The sequence below is a fragment of the Melospiza melodia genome, chromosome 26 (assembly GCF_035770615.1).
Source record: "Melospiza melodia melodia isolate bMelMel2 chromosome 26, bMelMel2.pri, whole genome shotgun sequence".
In the NCBI taxonomy this organism is placed as follows: Eukaryota; Metazoa; Chordata; class Aves; order Passeriformes; family Passerellidae; genus Melospiza; species Melospiza melodia.
Window position 1 is genome coordinate 1,367,086 of NC_086219.1, and position 23,875 is coordinate 1,390,960.

At 48.8% G+C, this 23,875-nt stretch overlaps 2 protein-coding genes and 1 long non-coding RNA gene across 15 annotated transcripts in view; 2 read left to right on the plus strand and 1 right to left on the minus strand.

The window, feature by feature from the left end:
• PEX14 (peroxisomal biogenesis factor 14) overlaps positions 1-3,199 on the plus strand; it is a 36,927-nt gene extending 33,728 nt beyond the window's left edge. The window contains exons 8-9 of the mRNA XM_063176696.1: positions 1,675-1,766; positions 2,737-3,199. Coding sequence (XP_063032766.1) covers positions 1,675-1,766; positions 2,737-3,199 — 555 coding nt within the window. The remainder of the gene's footprint in view (positions 1-1,674; positions 1,767-2,736) is intronic.
• A 1,709-nt stretch (positions 3,200-4,908) lies between these two features.
• On the plus strand, positions 4,909-6,240 carry LOC134429738 (uncharacterized). The gene is made up of 3 exons (XR_010030642.1): positions 4,909-4,968; positions 5,356-5,505; positions 6,027-6,240. It is a non-coding gene; the product is annotated as an uncharacterized LOC134429738 (long non-coding RNA).
• Positions 6,241-12,454: 6,214 nt separating this feature from the next.
• Positions 12,455-23,875, minus strand: part of CASZ1 (castor zinc finger 1) — a 188,860-nt gene continuing 177,439 nt past the window's right edge. For 12 of the 13 annotated variants that reach the window (XM_063176728.1, XM_063176735.1, XM_063176727.1 and 9 more), the window contains 4 exons: positions 22,467-22,615; positions 20,923-21,157; positions 19,231-19,524; positions 12,455-16,038 (listed from right to left, as the gene is read on the minus strand). In XM_063176728.1, the coding sequence (XP_063032798.1) occupies positions 14,783-16,038; positions 19,231-19,524; positions 20,923-21,157; positions 22,467-22,615 (1,934 nt within the window). In that variant the 3' untranslated portion in view covers positions 12,455-14,782. The remainder of the gene's footprint in view (positions 16,039-19,230; positions 19,525-20,922; positions 21,158-22,466; positions 22,616-23,875) is intronic. The other variant, XM_063176738.1, reaches the window with a different exon arrangement.

Below are 23,875 nucleotides of genomic sequence, written 5' to 3' on the forward strand. Positions count from 1 at the left end.
TAAGTTTTTATATCTGCTTTTCAAACTCCTACTGGCATGCTGTAAAAAATTAAAAAGAGGGACTTTAAGTAATTAAAAAACGTACATAAAAATTCAAGGCTTGAATTTTCTACAACTGTTTTTAAAGAGACTGGCTAAAAAGCCCCAGATGTCAGATTTTATTTCTAAATCCTAGGCATCTGGCACCATATGTGTTTTGGAAATTTGAGTCCTTTGCAGGCCAGTGAGTGGAAATCACTCCCTTGTTAATGTGCTGCTGTAGCTTTCAAGGTCTTAGAAAGCCAGAACAGTGGCTCCTGGATTCTTGCTGTCTGAGGGCTGGGAGTGTGAATCCTGAGGGAACACATCTGTGTAAAACACAGCTACTAGAGTCTGAGCCTCTCCCAGCCCGTTGGGTTTGAAGCCCAGAAGTCACTGTGAGCAGTGCTGGCTGCAGGGTTATTCTGCAGTAGCTCAAGTCTGTTTAAGAGTAAGAACAAGCAGTTCTGGCTACATCTAGTGGGAACTCCTGAGGAAGAGTTTTTAGTTGTTCCAATTCTGGCTTCCTTTGGTGGGGAATTCGTTAGAACTATCTCTGCAGTGATACTCACCAATATATTTGTTCCTAATGGCTTTTAGCAGAAATTACTGTGGGGTGTGCCAGGCATGAGTATTCTGTGGTCTCATGGCTGCAGGATGGAGCAAAAGGATGGGTAACCATAGACCATGATGTGTGCTTAGAAAAATCCCATTTCTCAAGTTCCCAAAAGGGTTAAAAGAAAGAGTACCAAAAGTATTGTCTGCAGCATGTTATCCTCAGTTACTTACTCTTATTTCTGCCTGATATCCTGTGGCAATTCTGATGCAACTCTGACAGCAGCTGTACCAGGCTTCCATGAGTTACTTATCCCCCCAAAACTGCACTCATTGCCTTGAAATATCCAAGAGACAGTGCCTAGTCCAGCTGCTTCTGGAGAGGTGACCTGGTAACTCAAGCATAGACCTAATTCTTCTGATCAAGTAGGGAAAATGTTTGCAACTTTCTAGTATGTATTTATCAGCCCACCTCTAAATGCCAGAGTGCAGATAATGGATTCTTTCTTTCATGGTTTAGGAGAAATGAGCAAATGGTTTTAAAACAGTTGTTAATATATAATATTCAAATCTGTTGCCTCAGCTAAGTTCAGTCACAGGAAGGAGTAAAGGACACGATTCAGTGCAACTCCCACTGCTGCTCAGGATCCTAGTTCTAGTTCTTCTCTAGAAATCATTCAGTAGGTCAGTGCCAAATGATTTGGTTTGTCTCTCAGCTGTGCCTGAATTCTCACAAGTGCTGGCCTCCTGAAAAGAGAAATGTCCCCCTGAGATGCTTTAGCAATGGTTGTGCATGGGAGGCAGGACTGGAGACAAGATGAATTACTCTCCCAAACACAAAGCAAATGTTGAATAGTCTAGGCACCTTGAGACAATTATTATTTCTGGTCATCCTGGGGATCTGTTCAAGTACTTCTTAGTGTGGAAGTTGTTTTGCTCAGATCTGAGAGGTGAGAGGTTTGAAGTGATGGAGCTTTTGTGTTATCCACTGGACTGGGAATTCCCACATGGGAGCAGAAGAACAGCATAGGAAAAAGTGACATTGGTGAACTATCTTGCAGTTCAGATACTGATCTTTATGTCTTGCTTTTCATGTTCTAGGCCACAACTTCCACCAATTGGATTCTGGAGTCGCAGAATATTAATGAATTGAAATCTGAGATCTACTCTTTAAAAGGACTTCTCCTGAACCGGTATGGATGCAATGAGTGAGCAGACTGTTGTGCTGCTTCCTGGCATTCCCTCAGTCATGGACAGGAAAGGCATTTCCAACAGGAACTGCCTCTATATCCTGTTACTGCTGTTTTAATAACACCATTTTGCACTCCACTATCACTTTCTGTTTGCAGGTCTCAAAATGCTTTTCAAACTGGCCTTAAATCACAGAGTCCTTAGGGTATTGATAAGATTTTTCCTTTTTGTTTGCACTTCCCCCACAGTCAGGATGCCTCTCATCTAGTTTGAGGAATTGACTGCATCTGCACCTGTATTCTGTTTTAGAAAGCCACTTCTGGGTGCAGTTCAGCTGCCTTGCTCATGGTCAGGGCATGCTAGTATCATATCCTTAAAATCCACCTGGGAAGGACCCGGGGCCAGCTTTCCAGCTGGTGCAAGGTGGTATGACTCCATTCAGGTCAGAGGAGCTGAACCAGTTTGTGGCAGCCAGGGCCTGGCCCAAACATGTAAAGTGCCTGCTGGGACTGGGAGAAAGGCTCTGGATTGCAATGAGCCAGAATGCAATGGTGGTGTAGCACAGTGAGGTGAGAGCCAGGTGGTGAAATTCCCTGGCTCAGGCACCTGGTGTGTCTGACTTCTTCCTCCAGTGGGAATTTTTCTGTACCAATTAATTACTGATTGTCTTAAAAAGGGACACCCATGTCTTTTCACAGGCAGCATTCCTGAGTGCTGGCTTACTTTGTGAAATTGGCCAAATCAGATCATTTTAGTGCTTCAGACTGCCCAGCTGGGATATTTTTCCTTGTGTGCAGGCTCAATTGCTGAGTGCTTGTAAAGCACTTTAAGAATCTCTGCGGAGAAGTGAAGTGGCCTTGGTTTTGCTCATTTATGGCAAAGAGACTTGCAGTTTGAGTCTTGCTGAAACCCCTCAGTATTTATAACAAAAGCCCCTCTCTTTCCTTTTCCTTCCCTGCTGCCCTCCCCCAGGAGGCAGTTCCCTCCCTCCCCTTCAGCTCCCAAGATCCCGTCGTGGCAGATCCCGGTGAAGCCCAGCTCACCCTCCAACCCTGTCGTTGCCAACCACAACAGCAGCAGCGACATCTCCCCCGTCAGCAACGAGTCCACCACGTCCTCCCCGGTGAAGGAGAACCACAGCCCCGAGGGCTCCAAGGTCAGCTGCCACCTGCTCAGCCCCGAGGAGGCCACCAAGGCCATCGACGTCACCAGCCAGGTGCGCATGGAGGTGCAGGGGGAGGAGGAGAAGCGGGAAACCAAGGGGAACGACGAGGAGGAAGAGGACGATGAGGATGATGATGTTAGCCATGTGGATGAGGAGGAATGTCTGGGTGTGCAGACTGAGGACCGGCGAGGAGGGGATGGGCAGATTAATGAGCAGGTGGAAAAGCTACGGAGACCTGAGGGGGCCAGCAACGAGAACGAGATTGACTAAGGCACCCTGGCTGCTGCTGCTGCTGCTGCTGCTGCACATCTCCCCCAGCCTGCTGCACTGTCCCAGTGCCTCTCCCATTTGGTGGAGAGAACAGCTACCATTCCCTGCAGTGATCCCCCCTTGATTGACCTCGAGCAGGGTCGTGATTGCTCGCTGAACAGCCCCATTGCCCTGTTTCAGCGCAGGGCTTGCAGCCTTGCAGTGGCTCCTTCTCCCCGCCCAGCCTTCCTCCCTGAGCTGGGGTCACTGCAGACCGATGGCCTTACCATGCACCACACTGCAGAGTACGCCCTCTTACAGAAGCAGTTGGCCTCTTGCTGCATCCTAGAGCCCTTCTATCCAATTTCAGAAACCAGTCTGTCCTGAGCTCCTTGATTTCGCAAGCCTTTAATCCCACATAAGGCCCAACCAGTTCTCTGTTTCCCAAAATAACCCTGTTTTATTTCTCAAACTACTTGATACTCTTGCAAAAAAAAACAAAACAAAACAACCCAACAAACCAAAAAAAACCCCACCAGAGCATTTTAACCTCAAATTCCTCACCAGATCTCAGTCTTGGCTCTTCCAAGCTTTATGCCAAGCCTCAAATTGCTGAAACTACCTAGCATGTAAAAACACTAAATTTCTGTGGGGTTCAAAGAATGCTATTTCCACTCCACATGCTTACATTCATCAGAGTGGCCTGTTGGTAGGGACCAAGTCCAGGTGAAATCCATGAGAACAGGAGGCTTTGTTGATGATTGCTCCCCAGTAAAAGGCTTTAGAAGAAGCTGACTCCACTCATCCCAATTATTACCCTTCCTTCTCCAAAGACAGGGAGCTCACATCAGTTTTTGACATCTTCTATTTTATTTGTAGCTGCCCTGAATGAAAGAATGAATGAACAAATGAATGGGGTGAAATCAGATGCTGAAATAGTTGGTTAATCCTGAATATTTGCAGTGGTTTTTGGCCTTTTTTTCTCCCCTAAATGAGAAGAAAAATGATCATAAATGATACCTCTCCAGTGACAGGCACCTGCTTCAGCAAAGCAGTCTCTCTAGCAGAGAGAACAGCTCCAGTTCTGAGGTTTAACCACTGGCCCTTCTTGCCCAGTTCTTTTTTCTTTTTTGCGCTGTTGGGCCATACACAAACCAGTGAATTTTAAACCTCTGGCAGTTTGCAGCATTGTGTTTGCAGCTGGTGAAGTGGTGGTGTCCAATGATCCTATTCACTGCATCAGAGCATCCTAGCAGAGCAATTCTTGTACCAACTGAGTCTCACTGTCCTCACCAAGCAAGTGTGCTCGTCTGTGTGATCATGTATAGATTTCAAATATAAAATATGATTGTATATAATTGTAATAAATATGAGTTACCACTATTTAACACCAGGTTATTGCTGGATTACTGTGGCTCTTATTTTTGGGAGAAATATGCATGTGGGGTGGTCAAGGGAGGGGAAAGGGAGGGTTACAGACATCTGGTCCTTCTCAAATGTTTTCCATGGGACATTTGTGGTCGTTTTTCTGCCTGCTCCTGGGCAGATCAGCAGGAGGCAGTGGTGTGAGCGTGAGGCACAGTGCACAGAGCTGCAGGAGGCCCTGCAGGGTGGGGAATGCAGCTCCCCCTGCTCCTTCCACCGGCAGCAGGAGGTGCTGAAGGGAGCCTGTGAGATAAGCCATGGCCCCTCGGTGTTATCTGCGGGAGGGAATGCTGTGCTGGGTCCCATGACTGCTCTGACCCTGCCATCCCAGCCCAGAAGCCACCGAGGGACAGAGATGGTGTGCAGTGAGTAAATGGTAGCTACTACAGTCCCATCATTGTTCAGCAGCAGGATTTGGCTCCCTTCTGAAAAATGAGGGATTTACTTGATTCCCAAGTATTTGGGTGTCTGGTACACAGTGACATTTTCCTGCTCGGGGGAGTGAAAGGGACCTTCATATTACTGTATTTAGACCTGCTGCTGAATGTGATGATTTCTCATGCCTTAAATGGACGAATATCTTCCCCAGGAGTGGGTGAGTGTGTGTGTGTCTCTCTCTCCCTCTCAGCCTCTCTCTCCACTGTTTAACGTTCACAAAGAACGTCACGTTTAGCTAAAACAGGGCAAATTTGAAAGTGTTTAAAAAGAAAGGCTTTTCTTAAGAGATGACACTTTTCATTTCTCCAAGCCAGGAATCCTTGTGAAGAGAAAACACAACGACACAGGGATGTGATGAAAAAGTATTGTCCTGCCTGTATACATTTTATATACATAGAAGGTTTTGAAAATAGAAAGTGCCTGGACAACAGCAGTTGGTGAAATGTGGAAAATATGTTGCTGAGGTATGTGCCTTGCAGAGTGACTTACAGGGTTTATAGTACAAGCATCCCTGCGGGTTCATTTTCCCCCCTTTTCCTCCATGTTGCCAGTGTTCAATTCATTTACCCCAGGAGTAAAAGGCAGTTTTCTTTAACTGCTCTCCGCTGTCTTTAGTTTTTCTTTCTTAGTAACTTACCTATTCTGTAGGTTTTCTGTATATTTGTGCCAGTTCTAAAGTTTTTCCTTTCTCCAACCTGATGAGTCCCAGAAAACCCCATCAAGGCCACTGTTTCTCAAAATATGTAACTCTGTGCCTCTGGCTGTTGATGGGGTGCTTTTGTATTTGTTGAAGAGATCCAACCAAGCAGCAGAGAATTTCTAAGAAGCCAGACCTAACCTGTAGGTACAGTCATGAATCACAAGTTCTGTTCCTCTGTGTTGTGTTCCTCCTCTTTCCAGCATAGCAGCAGCTGCAGGAAGAGGATTTTGGTCCTTGTAGCCTGACTACTCATTTTTTTTCTTCTTTTTTTTTTTTTTTTGTTAGAAACAAGCTTCTTAGCTCAGCTGCCCTGTGAAATGCTTACCCCACTGTTGGCACTGGAAGTGGCATCCTGTTAACTGAAAGATGACCAGGTAGAGAACCTTTTATCTGCAGAATGAGACAGCAGCAGCTCCCCTCCACCTGCCTTATTCAAGTGCTGTTTTGCTGTGTACTCTGTTTTACACAGGAATAAGAATAACACAGTAGAGAGTTGGGTTCAGTGGGTTCCTAACATGGTTTCTATAGGTCTTTAATAACATATAAAAAGCCAGGTGAAGGGAGCTTCCTCTGGACAGTGTCATCTGCTACATCCCAGTGAATGCCTGGCACCCTGTGCTTTCTCCTGGAGGAAACAATATCAGACTGGTACTTCCCAGTAATTTGGAAGGTGAAACAAGGTAAGTTATTTACCTAAAGGTACAGGAGAGAGCTTCCAGCTTTCTTCATTTTCCCTTTTACTGTCATATCCCCAGGCTGTGCTGCTTCCTCAGGAGCCAGCCTGGACGGGCACCTTTGGAGCTGTGTCCACCTGTTATTCTGGTGAAAGGGTGGCTCTCACCACTTCTCATGCTCTTATGAAGAATATATAAAAAATGGAAATGTTCTTAGGGTGAGTTTTGGGGTATCAGGGAGAGGGAAGATGGAGATCAGGGCCTGACTTCTCCACTTGCTGTGCAGTACAAGCTGCATGCTTTTAGATTGAGGGGCTGGCATGGTCTGTCCCAGATCAGGGAAAAAAACAATCCCATCCCCAAAAGGGAGCAAGCACTAACCTAATAAAGGCACCAGCTGGACGAAGGGAAAACCATCTCTTTGGAGAGAAAAAAAAAAAAAAACAAAACCCAACCTCCTTTCTTTAGAAAAATAATATATTTCATCCAAATAAGGTAAAAATATTTGAAATGGGGCAGAAGTGAGCACTAGGCAGCATCTGTCAGGCCGTTTCTGAAAAGGGGAAGATTATTAAAACTCAATTACAATTTATTTCTGTAAAGTCTTTCAGGCTAAAAATCTCCCCAAATGCTTTGCAAGGACTGCTCAGGGATTACTTACAGTATGGAGCCTCCTAGAACAACACCCTGCTTTTTTTACCAAGCCCCCTCTTTTCTGCATCTGCTGAAGGAACTCATCCTTCAGGGTTTTATTTTGTTTCTTCTATGTTTGTGCAAATAATGAGAGATGTTTTATGATGCTGGCTGCAAGAACAGCCTGAAGAGGAATAGGAGAGTGACACTGTATTTTTTATTGGTTTAGGTGAAGTACTTGCTTTTCTTTGGGACTGTGTCTCCTGTGTGAGAAGGTGATTGGCTGGGTAGGGCTGATTCAGAGGATGGAGAAGTACAACTGCCTTGTTTGTTGCCTATTTCTCTTTCTCTGGCTGTCACTCTGCCAGGCTGCTTGCCTGTGTCTTTGCTTGGCAAGGCTGGTGTGTGCAGCATCCTGCTCGTGTCTGCCTTTCACCTCCCCTCACGTCTATCTCCTCATGCTCCTTCCTTTCCAACACCTCACAGACTGCTGCCAGCTTTGTCCCTCTGCTTCTGGAGCTGCACTGAGGTTTGTGTGTGCACAGCAAGAGCAACACCTGTCTAAATTAATTTCTTTAACTGATTTAGTTAAACCAGAGCAAATTCTGGGGTGGACATTCTTCCATCTCTTTGAGCAGATTTGCTTTCCTTAAGCAGTTTCCACTTTGTGAATGCACTAAGGACTGGATGCTAAATGCTGCAGCTTTCCTGGATAGATCAATTATTCCTGGACTGTTAACAGCAGGTTCCTTGTGAGCCTGTTTGTCTGCTTACCTGCCTGCTTTTTTGCAGCAATATCAACACTTCCATGGCAGCAGCAGCAGATTTTGGGTGTGAGATGGAGCTTGGGACTCCCTCTTGCTTCACAGACTCCTCTGTTTGCTGGAACAAGCCTGGTGCAGCCTCCAATTGGAAAATCCCACTATTGCATCTCTTTCTTGCCTTCTTTCCCCCCCCAAATCTGAAAACTGCAGGCAGAACGTGCTAATCTGTGTGGGAAAATGGGGAATTGTGGGGGACAGCCCTGGCAGGGGGGTGTGGAGGGGACGTGGAGGGGCTGCAGCTGTGCCAGCCCTGGGCTGGGTGGGCACAGCAGGGGCATCGGTGCCTCAGGGCACAGCTGGAGCCCTGGTGGCTGCCCTGTGGGCACAGCTGGCTCCTCCCCAGGTGTGACCTGCAGGGATGAAGGCACTGCTTCCCTCCCAGGGCTGTCTCACTGCTCTGGCCGTGGACCAGGGGTCTCAGCTGTGCCCAGTTCAGCTGTCAGCCGCAGAGCTCGGGGGTTCAGGCACAGCCTGGCCCTGTCCTGGCATCCCAGCAGGGGCTGTGGGGCTGTGGCAGCTGTGGGGCTCAGGGCAGGGGCTGTGGCTGCCACGGCCCTGTGGGGAGGGAGGAAGGGGCAGGAACAGCTCTGCCTGCCTGTCAGATAAATCTTCAGCTGTTTACTTAAATCCTCAGTGTTTCTTCATTTGTTTGTTTAAGAGTTTTCCTGCCAAAAAAGAGCAAAAGGAAGCAGGGAAGCTGCCTCTGTTGGCCACCCTTCCTCAGCTAGGATGGGCAAGAGCAGGACTGGGGCAAGGACACCCTGCCTTGCTCTAGGAAGGTGAAGGGGTCTGCTTCAGGATGGACCATGTTCCCATCTCCTGAGCAATGCCTGACCCTTGTGAGGGAAGTGTCTGAGGGACTCAGTGAGCCCACTTCTTCCCCCAGGGCTGGTGTCAAGGACTTGTCATCCCTTCCAGCACCTCCTTTACCTACAAATAAATCCCTTTTCCCTCTTTGCCCTCATCCATTTGGTAGGGTTTCCATGTGACAGTGTCTGCCACAGACGACTCAAAGGCAGGTGCAATAGCAGCAGCAATTGCCCCATTTTTGTCTTGACATTAGGACAAGTGACCTTGCCTGGTGTCTGCTGCTTCCCAGGGCTCACCAGGGGCAGGGCTGTGGCTGCAGGGCTGTGGCTGCAGGGCAGCGGCTGCAGAGCTGTGGGTGCAGGGCAGTGGGTGCAGGGCTCTGGGTGCAGGGCAGTGGCTGCAGGGCTGTGGTTGCAGGGCAGTGGCTGCAGGGCTGTGGCTGCAGGGCTGTGGCTGCAGGGCTGTGGCTGCAGGGCTGTGGCTGCAGGGCTGTGGGTGCAGGGCAGTGGGTGCAGGGCAGTGGCTGCAGGGCAGTGGCTGCAGGGCTGTGGTTGCAGGGCAGTGGTTGCAGGGCAGTGGCTGCAGGGCTGTGGCTGCAGGGCTGTGGGTGCAGGGCAGTGGGTGCAGGGCAGTGGCTGCAGGGCTGTGGTTGCAGGGCTGTGGCTGCAGGGCTGTGGGTGCAGGGCAGTGGGTGCAGGGCAGTGGCTGCAGGGCTGTGGCTGCAGGGCTCTGGGTGCAGGGCTGTGGTTGCAGGGCTGTGGTTGCAGGGCTGTGGGTGCAGGGCAGTGGCTGCAGGGCAGTGGCTGCAGGGCTGTGGCTGCAGGGCAGTGGGTGCAGGGCAGTGGCTGCAGGGCTGTGGCTGCAGGGCTGTGGCTGCAGGGCTGTGGCTGCAGGGCTGCACTATCACCACCTGCAAGGGCTTGGAACGAATGCAGTAGTGGGACTTTGATTTGTTGAGCTTGCACCTTCTCCCACAGCTCAGCCATTCCTTTATGAAGTCCAGTCAGTCCCCCTGAGGAAAGACAGGTTCCAGCAAAAGCTTTCCAGCAATGAATTGTGTTGTTCCTGTCCCTGTCCCCACCTGGAAACAAGGCCATTTGAATATTCCATGTGCTGCGGGCAGAGCTCCAGTGAGAACAAACCTCTGGGCTCCAGGGTTGGCTGAGGAGCATGTTCAGATAATGACATCTGAAAACAGGATGGCTGGGAGCTGCAGCAGAGCAGCAAGGGGGCTTTGAAAGAGAGAGGCCTCTAATCCTCCCTGCTAATAAGGAGGCAGCTGCTGCCAGTGCACCAGGCTTGGCAGGCACTGCTCTGCTGCTCCAGGGCCTCTGATGGTGGTGGCAGGGGCACAAAGCCCCAGCTGCTCCATGGGCAAGAGCCACTCGGGGAGGGCAAACAAGGATTTCCACGTGCAGGGGCTGCCTGGTGCCTGTCCCGCTTCGTCATTCCACCACCTCCTCAAGCAACAAGACAACTCCATCACTTACAACTTTGGGTTTTTTTTTTTTCCAGTTTTTATTGAGTGAAAATGTCAAACCTTGCATCAGTCATGCAAAAAAAAAAAAAAATCAAATAAATAAAACACATATATTAAATTTCTAATAGCACTAAATTCAAGTGGAAAAATATTCAGTTCTTAATAACGCAGGTGCTGAAGAGACCAGATTCAAGTAAATCAGAGCACACCATCCTGTTTAGGGTGTTTTTTTTCACTTTCTGCATTTTTGTCTCAAAACCTATATATATATCTATATATCTATATATATGTATATACATATAGATATATACACACACACATATATATGTGCATACATATTATTTTTATATTTATATATATACACATACATATTTATAAAACATTAAAAAGAGCATTGGTGGTTCAAGCATTTATTTTCCCCCCTCCCCCATGGAAAGAAAAAAACAACAACAAAACAAAATAAAATTACACATTTAAAATTCAAAATGAGCTAGCAATGGCTTATAGTCCTAGTGTGCAATATGGATATTACAAAAGGCTAGAATCCTCCCTCATTGTCTTTTTTTTTAATTTTTGTTTTTTAAAGTTGGTTTTTTTTTTTTTGCTACATTGGAAAATTTTTTTTTAAATTTTTTTTTCTTTATAAAATTCCTTCCACGCAGACTTTAATCCAGTTGAGTTCGTGGCTAGAATGAACAATCTAGTCAATAGTTTTTATTTAATTTTTTTGCTCTTCAGCAGTGAATGGTAGCAGAATCAGGAGGGTCCATCTCAAGGTTTATTATTGTTTGGTTTTTATCTTGTTTTGGACAAAACAGTTCCATTTCCTCTCTCCTCTTTCCTCTTCTTATAGAGCCAGTTGAATCTCCCTCTCTTTCTCTGGTCATTCTTTAGACAGTCCCATGGGTATGAGAGCTTGGAATGACAAACCACCTGCTCTGACGGGGCGTTGGGCTGTTGTTCAGAAAAGCACTTAAGCTCGGGCTTAAACCTGGGCCCACTCAGACTCTTCTGCTTAAGGGTTTTGCTGAATTAAAGCCTGAACATGGCAGAATAAAAAGTTGGGTTCAACTTTCTTTTGTTGTTGTTGCAAACAGAGACAGTGCACGAGTGTCACAGGAGCAGGGCTGGGAGAGGACGGGGCCGGGCTGGCCGGGGCCACCTGCAGCAGGGACAGAGCCCCAGTCCCTGCCCAGCTCCTGGGGTGACACCAGAGGGGACAGAGCCTGGGAGAGGGCTGAGATGTCAGGGAGAAGGAGGGGGCCTGGGGGGAGAAAATGGTGTGCATAGATAAACACGGGCCCTTCTGGCCCACTCAGCCCCACGGGGACCCTGCCCAGTGCGGCCGGAGCCACTGCACATCCCTCACATCCATCCATCCCTCACATCCATCCATCCCTCACATCCATCCATCCCTCACACCCATCCATCCCTCACATCCATCCCTCACATCCATCCCTCTCATCCATCCATCCCTCACATCCATCCCTCACATCCATCCATCCCTCACACCCATCCCTCTCATCCATCCCTCACATCCATCCCTCACATCCATCCCTCACACCCATCCCTCACACCCATCCATCCCTCACATCCATCCCTCACATCCATCCCTCTCATCCATCCATCCCTCACATCCATCCCTCTCATCCATCCATCCCTCACATCCATCCCTCACATCCATCCATCCCTCACACCCATCCCTCACACCCATCCCTCACATCCCTCACCTCTCTCAGCCCTTCCTCCTCACGCTGCCGTGCAGTGCTCAGCCCGGGGGCTGGGGACAGGTGGGACCCCGTGTCCCAGGGCAGGGACAGTGGCCAGGGCTGCCCCTGGCTCCCCGTGCCCTCCAGGAGGGCTCAGCCCTGCTCCCACGGTCACTGACAGAGATCCTGGCGGTTTTGGCGGTACAAAATAATCACATCTGCTTTGCAAGATGTGGCTTGTGTTAATCTAAGGATTCCTCCTGGAGCCCATCACCATACTATCTAAGTAGCTGAACACGGGGAAAATGTACAAGTACAGAACCTGCAGCAAATGCTAGTAAAGTAAAATCTTTTTTGCCCCATCCCATTTTGAGAAATTCCAGGGCATCATTCCATCACTCTGCCCCAGGAACCCCATTCAAGAATGGGGTTGTGCTAGGAAACACACAGCTGAGGGTAGGGGATATACCAAACAAAACAAAAACAAACAAACAACAAAAAAACCCCTATAAAAATAAAAGCCACACAAATAGCTGATAGAGGAAAAGAACTCCAAAGAATTAAATAAACTACAAACTAGTGATAATATTTCATTTGTTTTCATTTGTTTCATCTCTACAAAATTCAAGTTAGAGTTCGGAATCGTGCAGGTCCGGTCAGTGCTGGGAGTGTCAAGTCAGCCTCAAACCACAGCATTAAGGCCCCCCCTCCCCTGCCACCCCTACAAACATACACTACATCGAAAGAGAGAAAAAAAAAAAAAAGGGAAAAAAAAGGAGAAAAAAAAAAGGAGAAAAAAAATTGCACACAATTAACCATATGTAAGGGCTATCCAGAAGGCAGGTGACACCTCCCCCTCCACCCCTTGGCATTGGTGGTTTCTCTTTTGTTCTATATATAGTAATAACCTTTACAGGAAAAATACTGTACAACTTTTTTTTTTTCCTTTCCTTTTGAAACATTAGCTGAACATTCTGTCCCCACATTTACACAGCTGAGCTGCTTGTTTATAAATCAGACCTGATCTGCACCAGTTCCTTAGGGAAATAACCAAAAAAAAAAAAAAAAAGCAACCTAAATTTCTTGAGGCCTTTATCTGTTCAGAGAGAAAACAAATCCTGGGGATCCCTTCGAGCTGAAGTGCTCATGGAGCTGAGGAGGGGAGAGGGTGCCTGCATGGTATAAAAAAATGCATTTTTATATTTTTTTTTAAAAAAGGACAAAGCTCAGACTAATCCGGTATACTTTAAAACTGGCACCAAAATAACGATCAGAATTAATTCATACTAGTCCTTCTGGTGCCCTGGTGTGTGCAGACAAGCCCTTTGAGGCTCAGGCAAGGATTTGGGGTCAGACAGCTCCTGCGGCACCTGGCAGAGCCCGGGACAGGGTCCTGTAGTGTGTGTCCCAGGCCAGGCCAGGCCAGGAGGGGACAGCAGCAAAGGGCCAGGGCAGAGCCCAGGCTGCTGGAGGGGCAGCGAGTGCTCCTGCAGTGCCCGGGCCTCACCCTGCAGCAGCTGCCCCGGGCTCCAGGCGGGTCTGGCACTGCACACGGCAGTGGGACAGCAGGGAGAGCAGCAGGGACTGCAGGGCTCTGCTGCAGGGCACGGCTGGCACGGCAGGGCTGGCAGGGCAGGGCTGCCCCCTCCCCAGCCCTGAGCTGAGCAGGGCACCCCCCTGCCACAGTCACCTGAGATCCGCGTCTGTCACACACCGCAGGGCGGGCAGGGCACTGTCCTGCTCCCTGTCCTGCTCCCTGTCCTGCTCCCTGTCCCCAGGCTGCTGCAGGGACCAGGACGCTCCTGGGCGAGCCTGGGGCTCCCTGTGCCGCACATGGGGCAGGGGCAGCTCGCGGCCTCCTGAGATGGGGATACTGAAGCACCACAAAAACGCCTCACCTCCGCAGAGAGGAAGCACCTAAGGGTTGGGATGAGATGGAACTGGATGGCAGAGTAACCCCAGTCCTCCAGTGAGACAGACCCTTTAAACTGCCTGCTGTGTTCTTCCCAGGTTACTTCAGCTAAATCCCTACAGCCAGAACAGCAGGGATGAGGAGAGGTGTCCTACAGAGAAAGTGTAGACTGAGAAAGTTTTACAATATAAATAGCATTCAAAATTATTATCATTAACAGTAAAAAGGATCTGGAAGAACAGAGGAGTGTCCCATTCCCACCCCTACTCATTCATTAATGCATCCTCATTTATGTGACAATAAATACCCACTCCCACCCTGGCTGTCTGATGCCATTTAATGCTGGAGAAAGAAGGGGGAAGGGTGGAGAGAGAGAGAGAGAGAGAGAGAGCACACTCCTCACCCCCTCCTTCCCACTGGCAAAAGCTGAGCTACTTGTCTTTGTGACACCAATTCCTTTAATTTTATATATGTGTGTGTGTGTACATTATATAGAGAGACACACACACAAATATATATTTCTAAAATTCATTACCTCTTGTTCCCACCCACCCCCCTCCAAGAAGTGGAGATTATTATTATTATCGTACAACTGAAAACATGGAAAAATAAAACCCAGAAAGAAAATTGGGGGGATAGAGCCCCACCCATAAAAAAGGGTCCCCAGATGGGCACAGGCCCCACGCACCGTGCAGGGAGCAAGGAAAGTAGTGGGTACCCTCAGGGTTCGTGTCCATATAAAGGGTATTTTTTTTGCTGCATCCTGCCCCCTTGTTCCAGGATCTGTAGAATGGAGTGATGCAGCACCAGTCCTGCTGCCAACTGATCTCTTCTGGGGCCTGGGGAGGAGCAGGGGTTTCCTTCCTTCCTCTCTCTCATCTGTGGCACGGAGTTCGTTTTTCATTTGCCATCCCCATCTTTGTTCTTGCCTTATACGGGGTCCTCTCAGTAAATCTGTGTAAGGGAAAAACCAAACCACTGCCGTTGCTGTCTCTAGGATTAGGGAGAAGCCGCTGGAGCAACGGTGGAGGCTGAGGCAGCAGCCGGGGCCGGAGCAGGGGCAGGAGCTGGGGCTGGAGTGAGGGCTGGCTCGCCCTGAGGCCTGGAAGCATCGCCGTGGTCTGTGGAAGAAGCACCCTCCTCTGGCTCTCCGTCTTCTTTAGCGGCCAGGCCCTCAGGGTCCGGCAGCGATTCTTCAGAATCCGTGTTCAGGTCTTCCTCCTCCTCATCCTCCTCATCGTCATCGTCGTCATCCTCCTCTTCATCATCCTCCTCCTCTTCATTCATCTCCTCCTCATCGTCCTCCTCATCCTCTTGGGAGGAGTCGTCCTCGTCCTCCCCGTCCCCGGCGCCCGGAGCCGCTGCGCTCCTCTCGGGGGCCGCGGCCCCGGCCCTGCTGGGGGACGGGCCCTCGGCGGGCTCTGCCTGCTTCTTGCTGAGGTCCAGCGAGTCGTTGAGGCCCACGCCGGCCGCATTCTGCAGGAAGAACAGCGAGCTGTTGTTGTCGGTGCTGAGGTTGAGCGAACTGTCCAGGTTGATGGAAGAGTTCTGGATATCGTACTCGAGAGCGGAGTGGGCGAGGCCCTCGGGGCCGGGAGAGATGGCAGGCAGCTCCCCTCGCTCCTGCTTCTCGTGTTTGCGCTTGTGAGAGTCCATCTGAGACATGCCCACCACCGTGTGCTTGCAGCCGGGGTAGGTGCAGTGGAAGTGGGAGCATTTGAGTTTGTACTTGCAGTCAGGCACCTCGCAGTCCACGCTGGAGCTGAACTGGCAGAAGCCGGCGGCGCTGATCACGTCCTGCTTGCCGTGGTGCTTGCGGTGCGCCGTCACCTTGGTGCTGTCGGTGCAGCGGAAGCCGCAGCGCAGACAGTGGAAGTGTGTGCTATTGCCAGAGAACTGACAGTCTGGGAAGTTACAGCTCAGTGAAGACTTGAAGCGTTTGAAATCATCCAATACTAGGTTGTCAACACGGTCGTGGTGCTGGGCGTGCTTGTACATGTGGGTACGGCCGCAGAACTTGTAGCCACAGTTCTCCCGTGTGCAGTGGTAGTGGGTAACCTTGAGAGAGAACTGGCAGCTCGAGTCCTTGCAGTCCTCGTAGAGGTCATAGCGCCGGAAGCCCTCCAGCATCATCCCTTCGTCCAGCATCTTGCGTGAGGACGCGGTCTTGCGGCGCTTGCCAAACGGGGACATGTCCTCAATAATCCAGAAACGCTTCTTGGCCCCCGAGGCAGTTGGCATAGTGATGGTGTTCCCTGAGGAGAGAAAGCGCAGGGCGGTGTTGCTGACAGCCAGGTCTCTGCATCTCCCAGCCGTCCTGGCAAGCTCAGTGTTTGCCAAGACACAATGCTGCAAATGTTCCCACCCCAGCTCGTCCCTCGAGCTCCCAGCGAGCCTCAGCTCCAGGACTTGGGTTCCTGCTGGACATCACTTCCTCAGTTTTCAGCACATCCTGCCCTGTCTCTGATTGCTGCTCTGGCAAACCTGATCTTGTACACATGTTAACTGCTGCTTCTCTGGTTTGCTACTTTCACAGTTTCTCTTGCTGCTTAACCTAATCTCTAGTCCCGTTTTCCTCAAATCAGAACAGGGAGGAGCTAGCTCGTTCCAGTCCAAGGACTGAGGTGTGTCACTGTAGTTCACTGGGGTGGTAAAAAGAGCTGCAGTGCTAAAAGCTTGTACGTGTGCACTGTTTTCCCCTACCCAGGCTCTTGTGATACTCTACAATTGCCAAGGACAGGCAGGAAGTGAAGGAAGATCCCATGCGTGATGAAAACTGCAGCGGGGGGGGGGGTGTGGAAATTTATAGAAACAGGATGGACTTTGGCCAGGAGACTGCAACATCCCTCACTGTAATGAGCCCACATATTACAATGAGTGCACTTAGAAAGACAGATGGACAGATGTTCAATGGGGCTAATTCTCATCATCACTAGCCAGTGGACTCTGAGAGAAAATACCAGCTCTGCAACATTCCCTTGGGTCTCAAAAATTCCACTATGCCCCTAGTATAAATAAAGATCCCTCATCTATCTTCCCCTTTGATTCACAGGGCCAGCATAACTGGCTAGTGCTCACGTCCCCCAGGATCACACTGACATCAAAGACACGACCTCAATCTATCTATTAACTTTTTTCTTCTCTGCTGGCTGTTTCCAGAATCAACCCACAACCTCCAGTATCAACATGCAGCACAGACAAGGTTGGAGGCAAGAATTTCTCACCAGGTGCAGAACTGTGAGTGTAATTAGAAATTATAGCTTGCAACCAACACATACTTTTTTTTTTTTTACTCTCTCCCTGCTGAAACTGCCATCTTTTTAAATGAAGCCCAGTTTGTGACACACAGGGCAGGGGGCCTGAGAACCTAGAGCAGTTTCCATCCTGGTCTGGGGGCCTGAAGGGACAGTCAATTGTGTGGCATTGCTTCCTTTTGGGCAGGTGCACAGAATTACAGGTGACAACTCCTCAGTGACCCCCTTCAAGAGAGGGTGGTGACACTGGAGGAAAGCTCCCACACTCCCAATGGAGGGGTGCCAGGAACCTCCTCTCCCACATGGCTGGGCCCTACAGTTTGTGGGATAAGCAAAGAACAAAAGGTTTTTCCACCCCATTTGTGACTGGCTCTCGTGCTCAGACTCAGGACAGCAGCTCGGGGCGTCCATGGTGAGACCACCTGAGTGACACAGTGCAAACTGCACGCTGAGGCTCATTTCACCAGCTACCACTGAAACAATCACTTTCTGTCACTGGAGATTTGAAATTGGCAGGCTCTTAACTACAGAATCTGTGACCAATTTGCTCTCTGCTCCCCCCTAAACATCTGGCATTGCAAATCCAGTTCTCCACTTCCAGCCAACTCATGTAAGTGCAGTGGTGCCTAGACAAGTCGCTGCTGTCCAGATTAACTCTGTTTAATAAAATTACAGCCAAACCATCAAGTTCCTTGCAATAATTAATTAATGCTCATATTGTCTGTCTTTGGATGGGAATATGGGATAACCCATCTTAAAGAAAAGACTCTGGATGGGAAATAAATAGAATTTAAATTTTACCTGTTTAAAACTCTGTAGCTACACAGCTTTTAAAATAGTTCAAACGGATGTGCTTAAAACTTTAATTGAAAACCAATTCTGTTTTCTCATCCAGGTAAAGTTTTGGAGTAAGGGCATAATGAAGAGAGATGACACCTTGGTGCACTCTCCTCTTTTGCCAAAGTTCAGTCCCTGCCCCCTGTGAAAGGCTACAAGCCTCCATGGATGTGATCCCCACCAAATCTCAGTGGTAAATGTTTTCCATAAGGTTATTTCTTTAACCACTAATAATGTCAGCATTCACCAAACTATACCAAGGTAAAAACAAAAGACACTTAAAAATGTTTGATTAGAGGAAGCACAGCACAAGGTTAAAAATGTTTCAGGCTGCATGCAGTTCAGTTAAAAAAGAAGCAAAGACAGAGTTTCTTGTGAATTTTGTTAATTGGCACACACTCATCTGGACAAGGCAGGGATCCTTCTCCTGCCAGGTCTCTTGAGAAAAACCTATGAACTGGAGTTGGAAACCTGTGAAGTTGGTCCTCCAGCCACAATCCCAACCTTCGACCTTGGATTTACACATTACTGAAACTGGCAGGAAGAATGACTGGGACATTTCAAGGCTGCCAGAAACCTCATAAGTGTGAACTTTAGGCACAAAGATGTCCTTAATTAAGTAGAAAAGAGCTAGGAGTTGAGAAAAGAAGCCAAAATGAGACACACCCTAAAAGCCATTCCCAGATGGAATGAGAATACCCAGCCTGAGACATCTCTGATCTTAGTCACACATGGGAATCATGGCAGCCTAAATCTGAAATCTATCTGTATTTTCTGCAGCTGATTAGAGCCTTGATAAATAACGAGTGTGAGAAACAGCTCAGCCTGTCTGATGCTGTTGTCCTGTGACACTGCCTGTACTTCACTCCTCATCCTGGCAAGGCACCCCTGAACTTGGTGGCGTTTGCAAGATCAGCTGAAGCACAGGACCTGAATCAGACATTCACCTGTGCAGCACACTAGGGCAGGCACTGGCTTGGGTGGCCTGGAAGATCTAACCAGGATCTAAGTCCCATTAATGCCACACAGCAGAAGTTTGCTCTGCGGCCACTTTGAGGTTACCAAGACACTGACAATGCACGTTAACTGTGGGTTTTGTTAGGTTTTTCTCATAGTTAGGAACTGGTGGCAATTGCTCTCAGTCATTCATCCAAATGCCCGTGAATGGTTTGCTGTGGTCTGCTTCCCCTTGGTTACTGTGTCAGCGAGGAAAAGGAGCAGGCAGGGACGGACCTGCCAGGGCACAGAGTGACCTCTGCTGCTCTGCCCACCCAAAGGCGCAGGGCAAAGCCGTGGGCAGGGTGAGAGGGGACAGAGCTGGGCACGGGACACGGAGAGAAAGCAAACAAGTGTTACCTGCTGCATCCTGCACTAAGGGAACGTCACTTTTTACTGGAGTTGGAGTGGCAACGATGGGCGAGAACCCAGCGGTGCTGGCGGCAGGCATGACAATGCCTCTGCTGGCTCCCAGCGTGGCACTGAGCAGGGAGTACGAGAGACACGAGGGGGAGAACAGGTAGGGCAGGGTGGGCAGGGGAGACCTAAGCAGGGCTTGTGAGAAAGATGGAGGCAGAGATGGTGGTGGAGGCTGTGCTGCAGTGTGGGTGGCATCATCGGCAGCGGCAGGAGCGGTAGAAGGAGCCAGGCAGCCTGGAGAATGTGGAGAGAAAAAAAAAAAAAAGCAGGAAAAAAAAAAAAAAAAAGGAAAAAAAAGGAAAAGAAAGGAAAAAACGATAAAACAGAACCAAACAAAAAACCCCAAAAAATCAAGAAACAAAAGAACTGAAATGAGAACCCAAGAGCAGAAGCAATACGATGGAAATGGAAAATACATTCACAAATGTATGAAACAGAACTGCAACAGAGAAGAAACAGAAGGTGAATTGACAGCACCAGGAAGAGGAGAGTTGTCTCTGCAGGAGGTAAGGTGCCTTTATGGCATGGGGGAAGAGACACAGGCTTTCAGGCAGGAATTCTGGATTCATTTGGTCATTCTGCTCCTTGCTCATCTGTAGGGCTGCTGCCTGCTTCAGTTCCCAGCTGTAAGGGTGCTCTGGCACCTGGGGCAGGTGGAGCTGCTCCCTGCCTGGAGAGCAGTGGGGGCATTTCCTACACCTGGGCCACAACTGGCACAGAAGAGTGTGCCAGGAACCAGTGCCCCACAGAACCCTCTGGAGGTGCCATAATGTCGTGGGGCCAGTGCCACGACCCAGCAGTGCTCCTACAACCTGACTGCTGTGGTGGCCTTTAACTGGGGGGGGAAGAAAACTAGGAAAATGTGTATGGAATTAAAGCAAACTGAGGCAGCATATGCAGAATATCCCACTAAACCCTGGGAAGGTACAGCTGAGAGACCCCTGGTCATCACTCTGTGATGGCAGAATTCCTACCAGGTATCTGACTCCTGGTGAGTTGAGCCTGTAATGCAGGGCAGGGGGAGATGATCTGCATGATCCTGGCAAACAGGGCAGGAACTTGCTTTCCAAAAGAGGGGATGAAGGGGGACTGCTCTGTGCAACTGCACAAAGTGGAACAAGAGTTCTTGGGTGAGGAAGGGAGCTCAGGGAGCTGCTTTTAGACGTGGCTTTCTGAAGATGTGATAGGTTTTATCCCCTGTGTATGTCAATCTGCTGTTGTACTTCACCAGTACAATAAATGCCTGACTTTGGATGCTGCTTGAGGAAATACAAAGAGGTACCAGAGAAAATTCCAAGTACAGAAGGGGCCCGCAGCTCTTTTTTTCTGTTCTTTTTTTTTCTTTTTTTTAAAAGTCAACTAGCAAAATATACCCAACTCCAAGACCCAGGATAAAAACCTCTCTTACTGGGAGGACAAAGGTATACTGCTATGTTCCTGGATACTTGAGGTGTATATTTTGATGGACCTCTTCTCTCAGGTGCTGGAGAGAGCTGGGTTAGTGTGAGGCACTACTCAAGTTGGCACAGAGTGTATTTTAAGGTGCAACTGTCCCTTGGCCTCTTTTGATGAGTTTATCTGCCAGGAGAGCAGGCAGCTGGGGATCCCCTTCACACACAGCCTCGCCCTTACCTGCTGATGTGCTCTCATTGCCCACGGGGGTGCTGGAGCAGCTGCGGTCCATGTTGGAGGACTCAGAGGAGATGCCCCCAGGGCTGCAGCCAGTGTAATCCATGTACTCTTCTGTTTCAGTGTCCATCATGCTGGGGGGTCCCTGAAAGGAAGCTGGGGTTCCTGATGAGGCTGGGCTGGGTGCCATGCTGCCAACCTGGGGGAGATTTTCATTTCTTGGAGTGTGGCCAATAACCTGCAGCAGGAAAACAGGACGGGGACTTTCACACCAAAAGCAAGACACCAGGACCAAACCCATCTGTCTGCACGTTTATCTCCCTCTGCCACAGCTCGTGGGGCATGGCTGGCACGTGCTTGTGATGGAACCCGTGGCACTGGGGCCAGAGCAGGGCTCCTCCTGGAGCTCAGAGCATTGAAGCTGGCACAGGCACCCTGGTATGTGAATTGTGCTGCACTGGGGAGCTGCGAGTGTTAATCTTGGCACCAGCATCCTGGTGTGTGGCTTCTGATGTGTTCCCAAAGAGGAGGTGTTAATGTTGGCATTGCCCCCTCACCCTGGGGGTCCTGCTGCAGTCAGATGCTGGAACCATGCCTGAGCTCAGTGCTGAGCCCCTGAAAGATGCAGGTTAAACACAGCATTTTCTGCCCAGTGTGCACTACAATTCTTAGGGTTAGACTCAGCATGTGCTAGAAGAGTAGTGAAGACAAATTTTTTGTTGAATCTTCCTAAGTCTGATTCTTGTACCTAAACTTTTTATTAGAGACCAAAAGCTGCCACAACAGCAACACCAGTTCCTCAGCATCTGTGAACTCCTTAAATCCAACAGCACTAGACTTGAACAGTTCACTTACTGGCAGTAGTTAATAACTAACAGGGACCTCTTATTCCCATGTTGTGGAATGAAAGAGGGTTCTCATCTTGCTTCTACAGATGGTCTCTTCTGATTTCCATACACCAGATGATGTTCTTAGGGTCAGATCAGCCACAGGCATTTAAATAAAGACAGCTCGTTTCATCTACCAAGTCAATGGCAGATGAAACAACTAAAGGATAAGAACAAGTGAGAGGTGGCAGGGATGCTGTCCTTTGGAGCAGCAGCTCAGTGCTGCAGCTGAAACTCTTCCATTCCACACCTAATCTGCCAGCTGCTCTCTGTCTTAGTAAAGCAGCAATTGCATCACTCTGCTAATTCCTGAGAGAGGAGAGGGAATGCCCCAACTAAATCCACATCAATAAGGGAAGAGAAATGTCAAGATTGGTATTTCTCCCATCCTAGGTAAATTCTTTATATGTAACAGGAAATATCTGCTTTAACCAGCACATTCAATTCCTCCATATCCTAAGCACGTTAATTTTAATGAGCCAACTGTATATATTGAAAGAGCTGGGAGAGAGTGCAAGTTGTAAGTATGAGTATTTCAGTGTTATCCTTCTCAATATTTTTCTGCAAAATTCACAAGGAAAAACTGTTTGCACTAAGCAATGTTTTGCAATCAATGCTTATCATCTTTACTCATCTACAGCTTCAACAACAAGGTGTTACCTGAGTAGGAACACGATCAAAGTTCTTCCCCAGCATCCTCCTCATGTGCTTCCTGGCATGGGATGTCATTTGGTGCTTGAGCAGGAAGGAGAACTGGCAGCCCTCTCGGATGCAGTGGAAGTGGCTGTTCACCTGGTTGTATTTGCAGCCTGCAGACACAAAACCCACATTTATGTTGCACATGAAGGTTCTGAGAGGGAGCAGCACCAGCGGGAAGATGATTGGAAAGAACATTATCAGTGGCCATGGGTTATTCAGGAACAGTCTTGAATGAAAAAAACCAAACTCACAATCTACTGCCTGCTGAGCAACTGCAAGAGAGGATTACAGTGTACAGAGATCTAAGAGCTCAGCCTAGTCCCATCCCTCTTTGTGCCATTATAAAGGAAGGAACATTGCCATTACATCTGGTAGTGCCTAATGCTCTTCAGTCTTAGCTAGTGCCTTTTCTTTTACAACAAGAACAAAACCAGGACATTTAGCTGTATCACAGAAACTGCAATCAAAATACATGCTCATAATTAGATTAGAAATGAAAAGTTCTTTTTTTTCCCCCCTCTAACTGTGCTCCCAGAACACCAGCCTCATATCAACTCTAGCTCTGGACAGTGTGTGTGCTCTGGTTAGACAGGAATGAGCCAGAAGTGTTTATTGCCACTCCAAAGCTGTTGTGCAATAGGGGCAGCTACTGAACAGCAGCAATTCCTCTGGGCTCTGGCACAGAGCACTCCACACGTTCTGCTCCTTGTGGCCACAGCCACGCGTGCCAGGCCAGCACAAACCATGAAGGGACAATCCCAAACAGCCACACTGCAGAGCTGAGAAACAGTGGCTTGTCATAGCTCAGACACAGCTACATCAGTGATCAGGATCTGCTGCTCCCCATCCTCCCTTGCCATATGCACAGAGGTAGAGACCTACAGACAGGCTCACTTTTTTACTCATCTATCTACAGCCATCCACCTTTATTTATATATGTATGTTTCACCTCTCTCTCCCCAGTCATACACACTTACACAATTCTACACACAGAAACATACATTGAAAATATCTATCATGTTTCTTCAGAAACATTCACAGCCCTTAAAACAGGCCAGTGCTTTCTGCACCTGCTGTCTATAAATGCACAACATAAACCCCAGGGATGTACACATGCAGAAATGAGTCCACATGTTGGTAAAACCATACCACACCTACACCATCCCACCAAGCCACCTCTATCTATGCAGGCAAACTCAGGGTGCTGGCTAAATGTGTGTCCACTGCACAGCAGGGCCAGCCCACAAATGCACATGGTGCTGGGTGCAGGTACCCCACGCACCCCATCCCTCCCAAACCAAACACTGCTGACACGTGCAGAGTGCCAAACAGCAAACACACACAAAAAGGCTTTGACAATTAGATAAAAA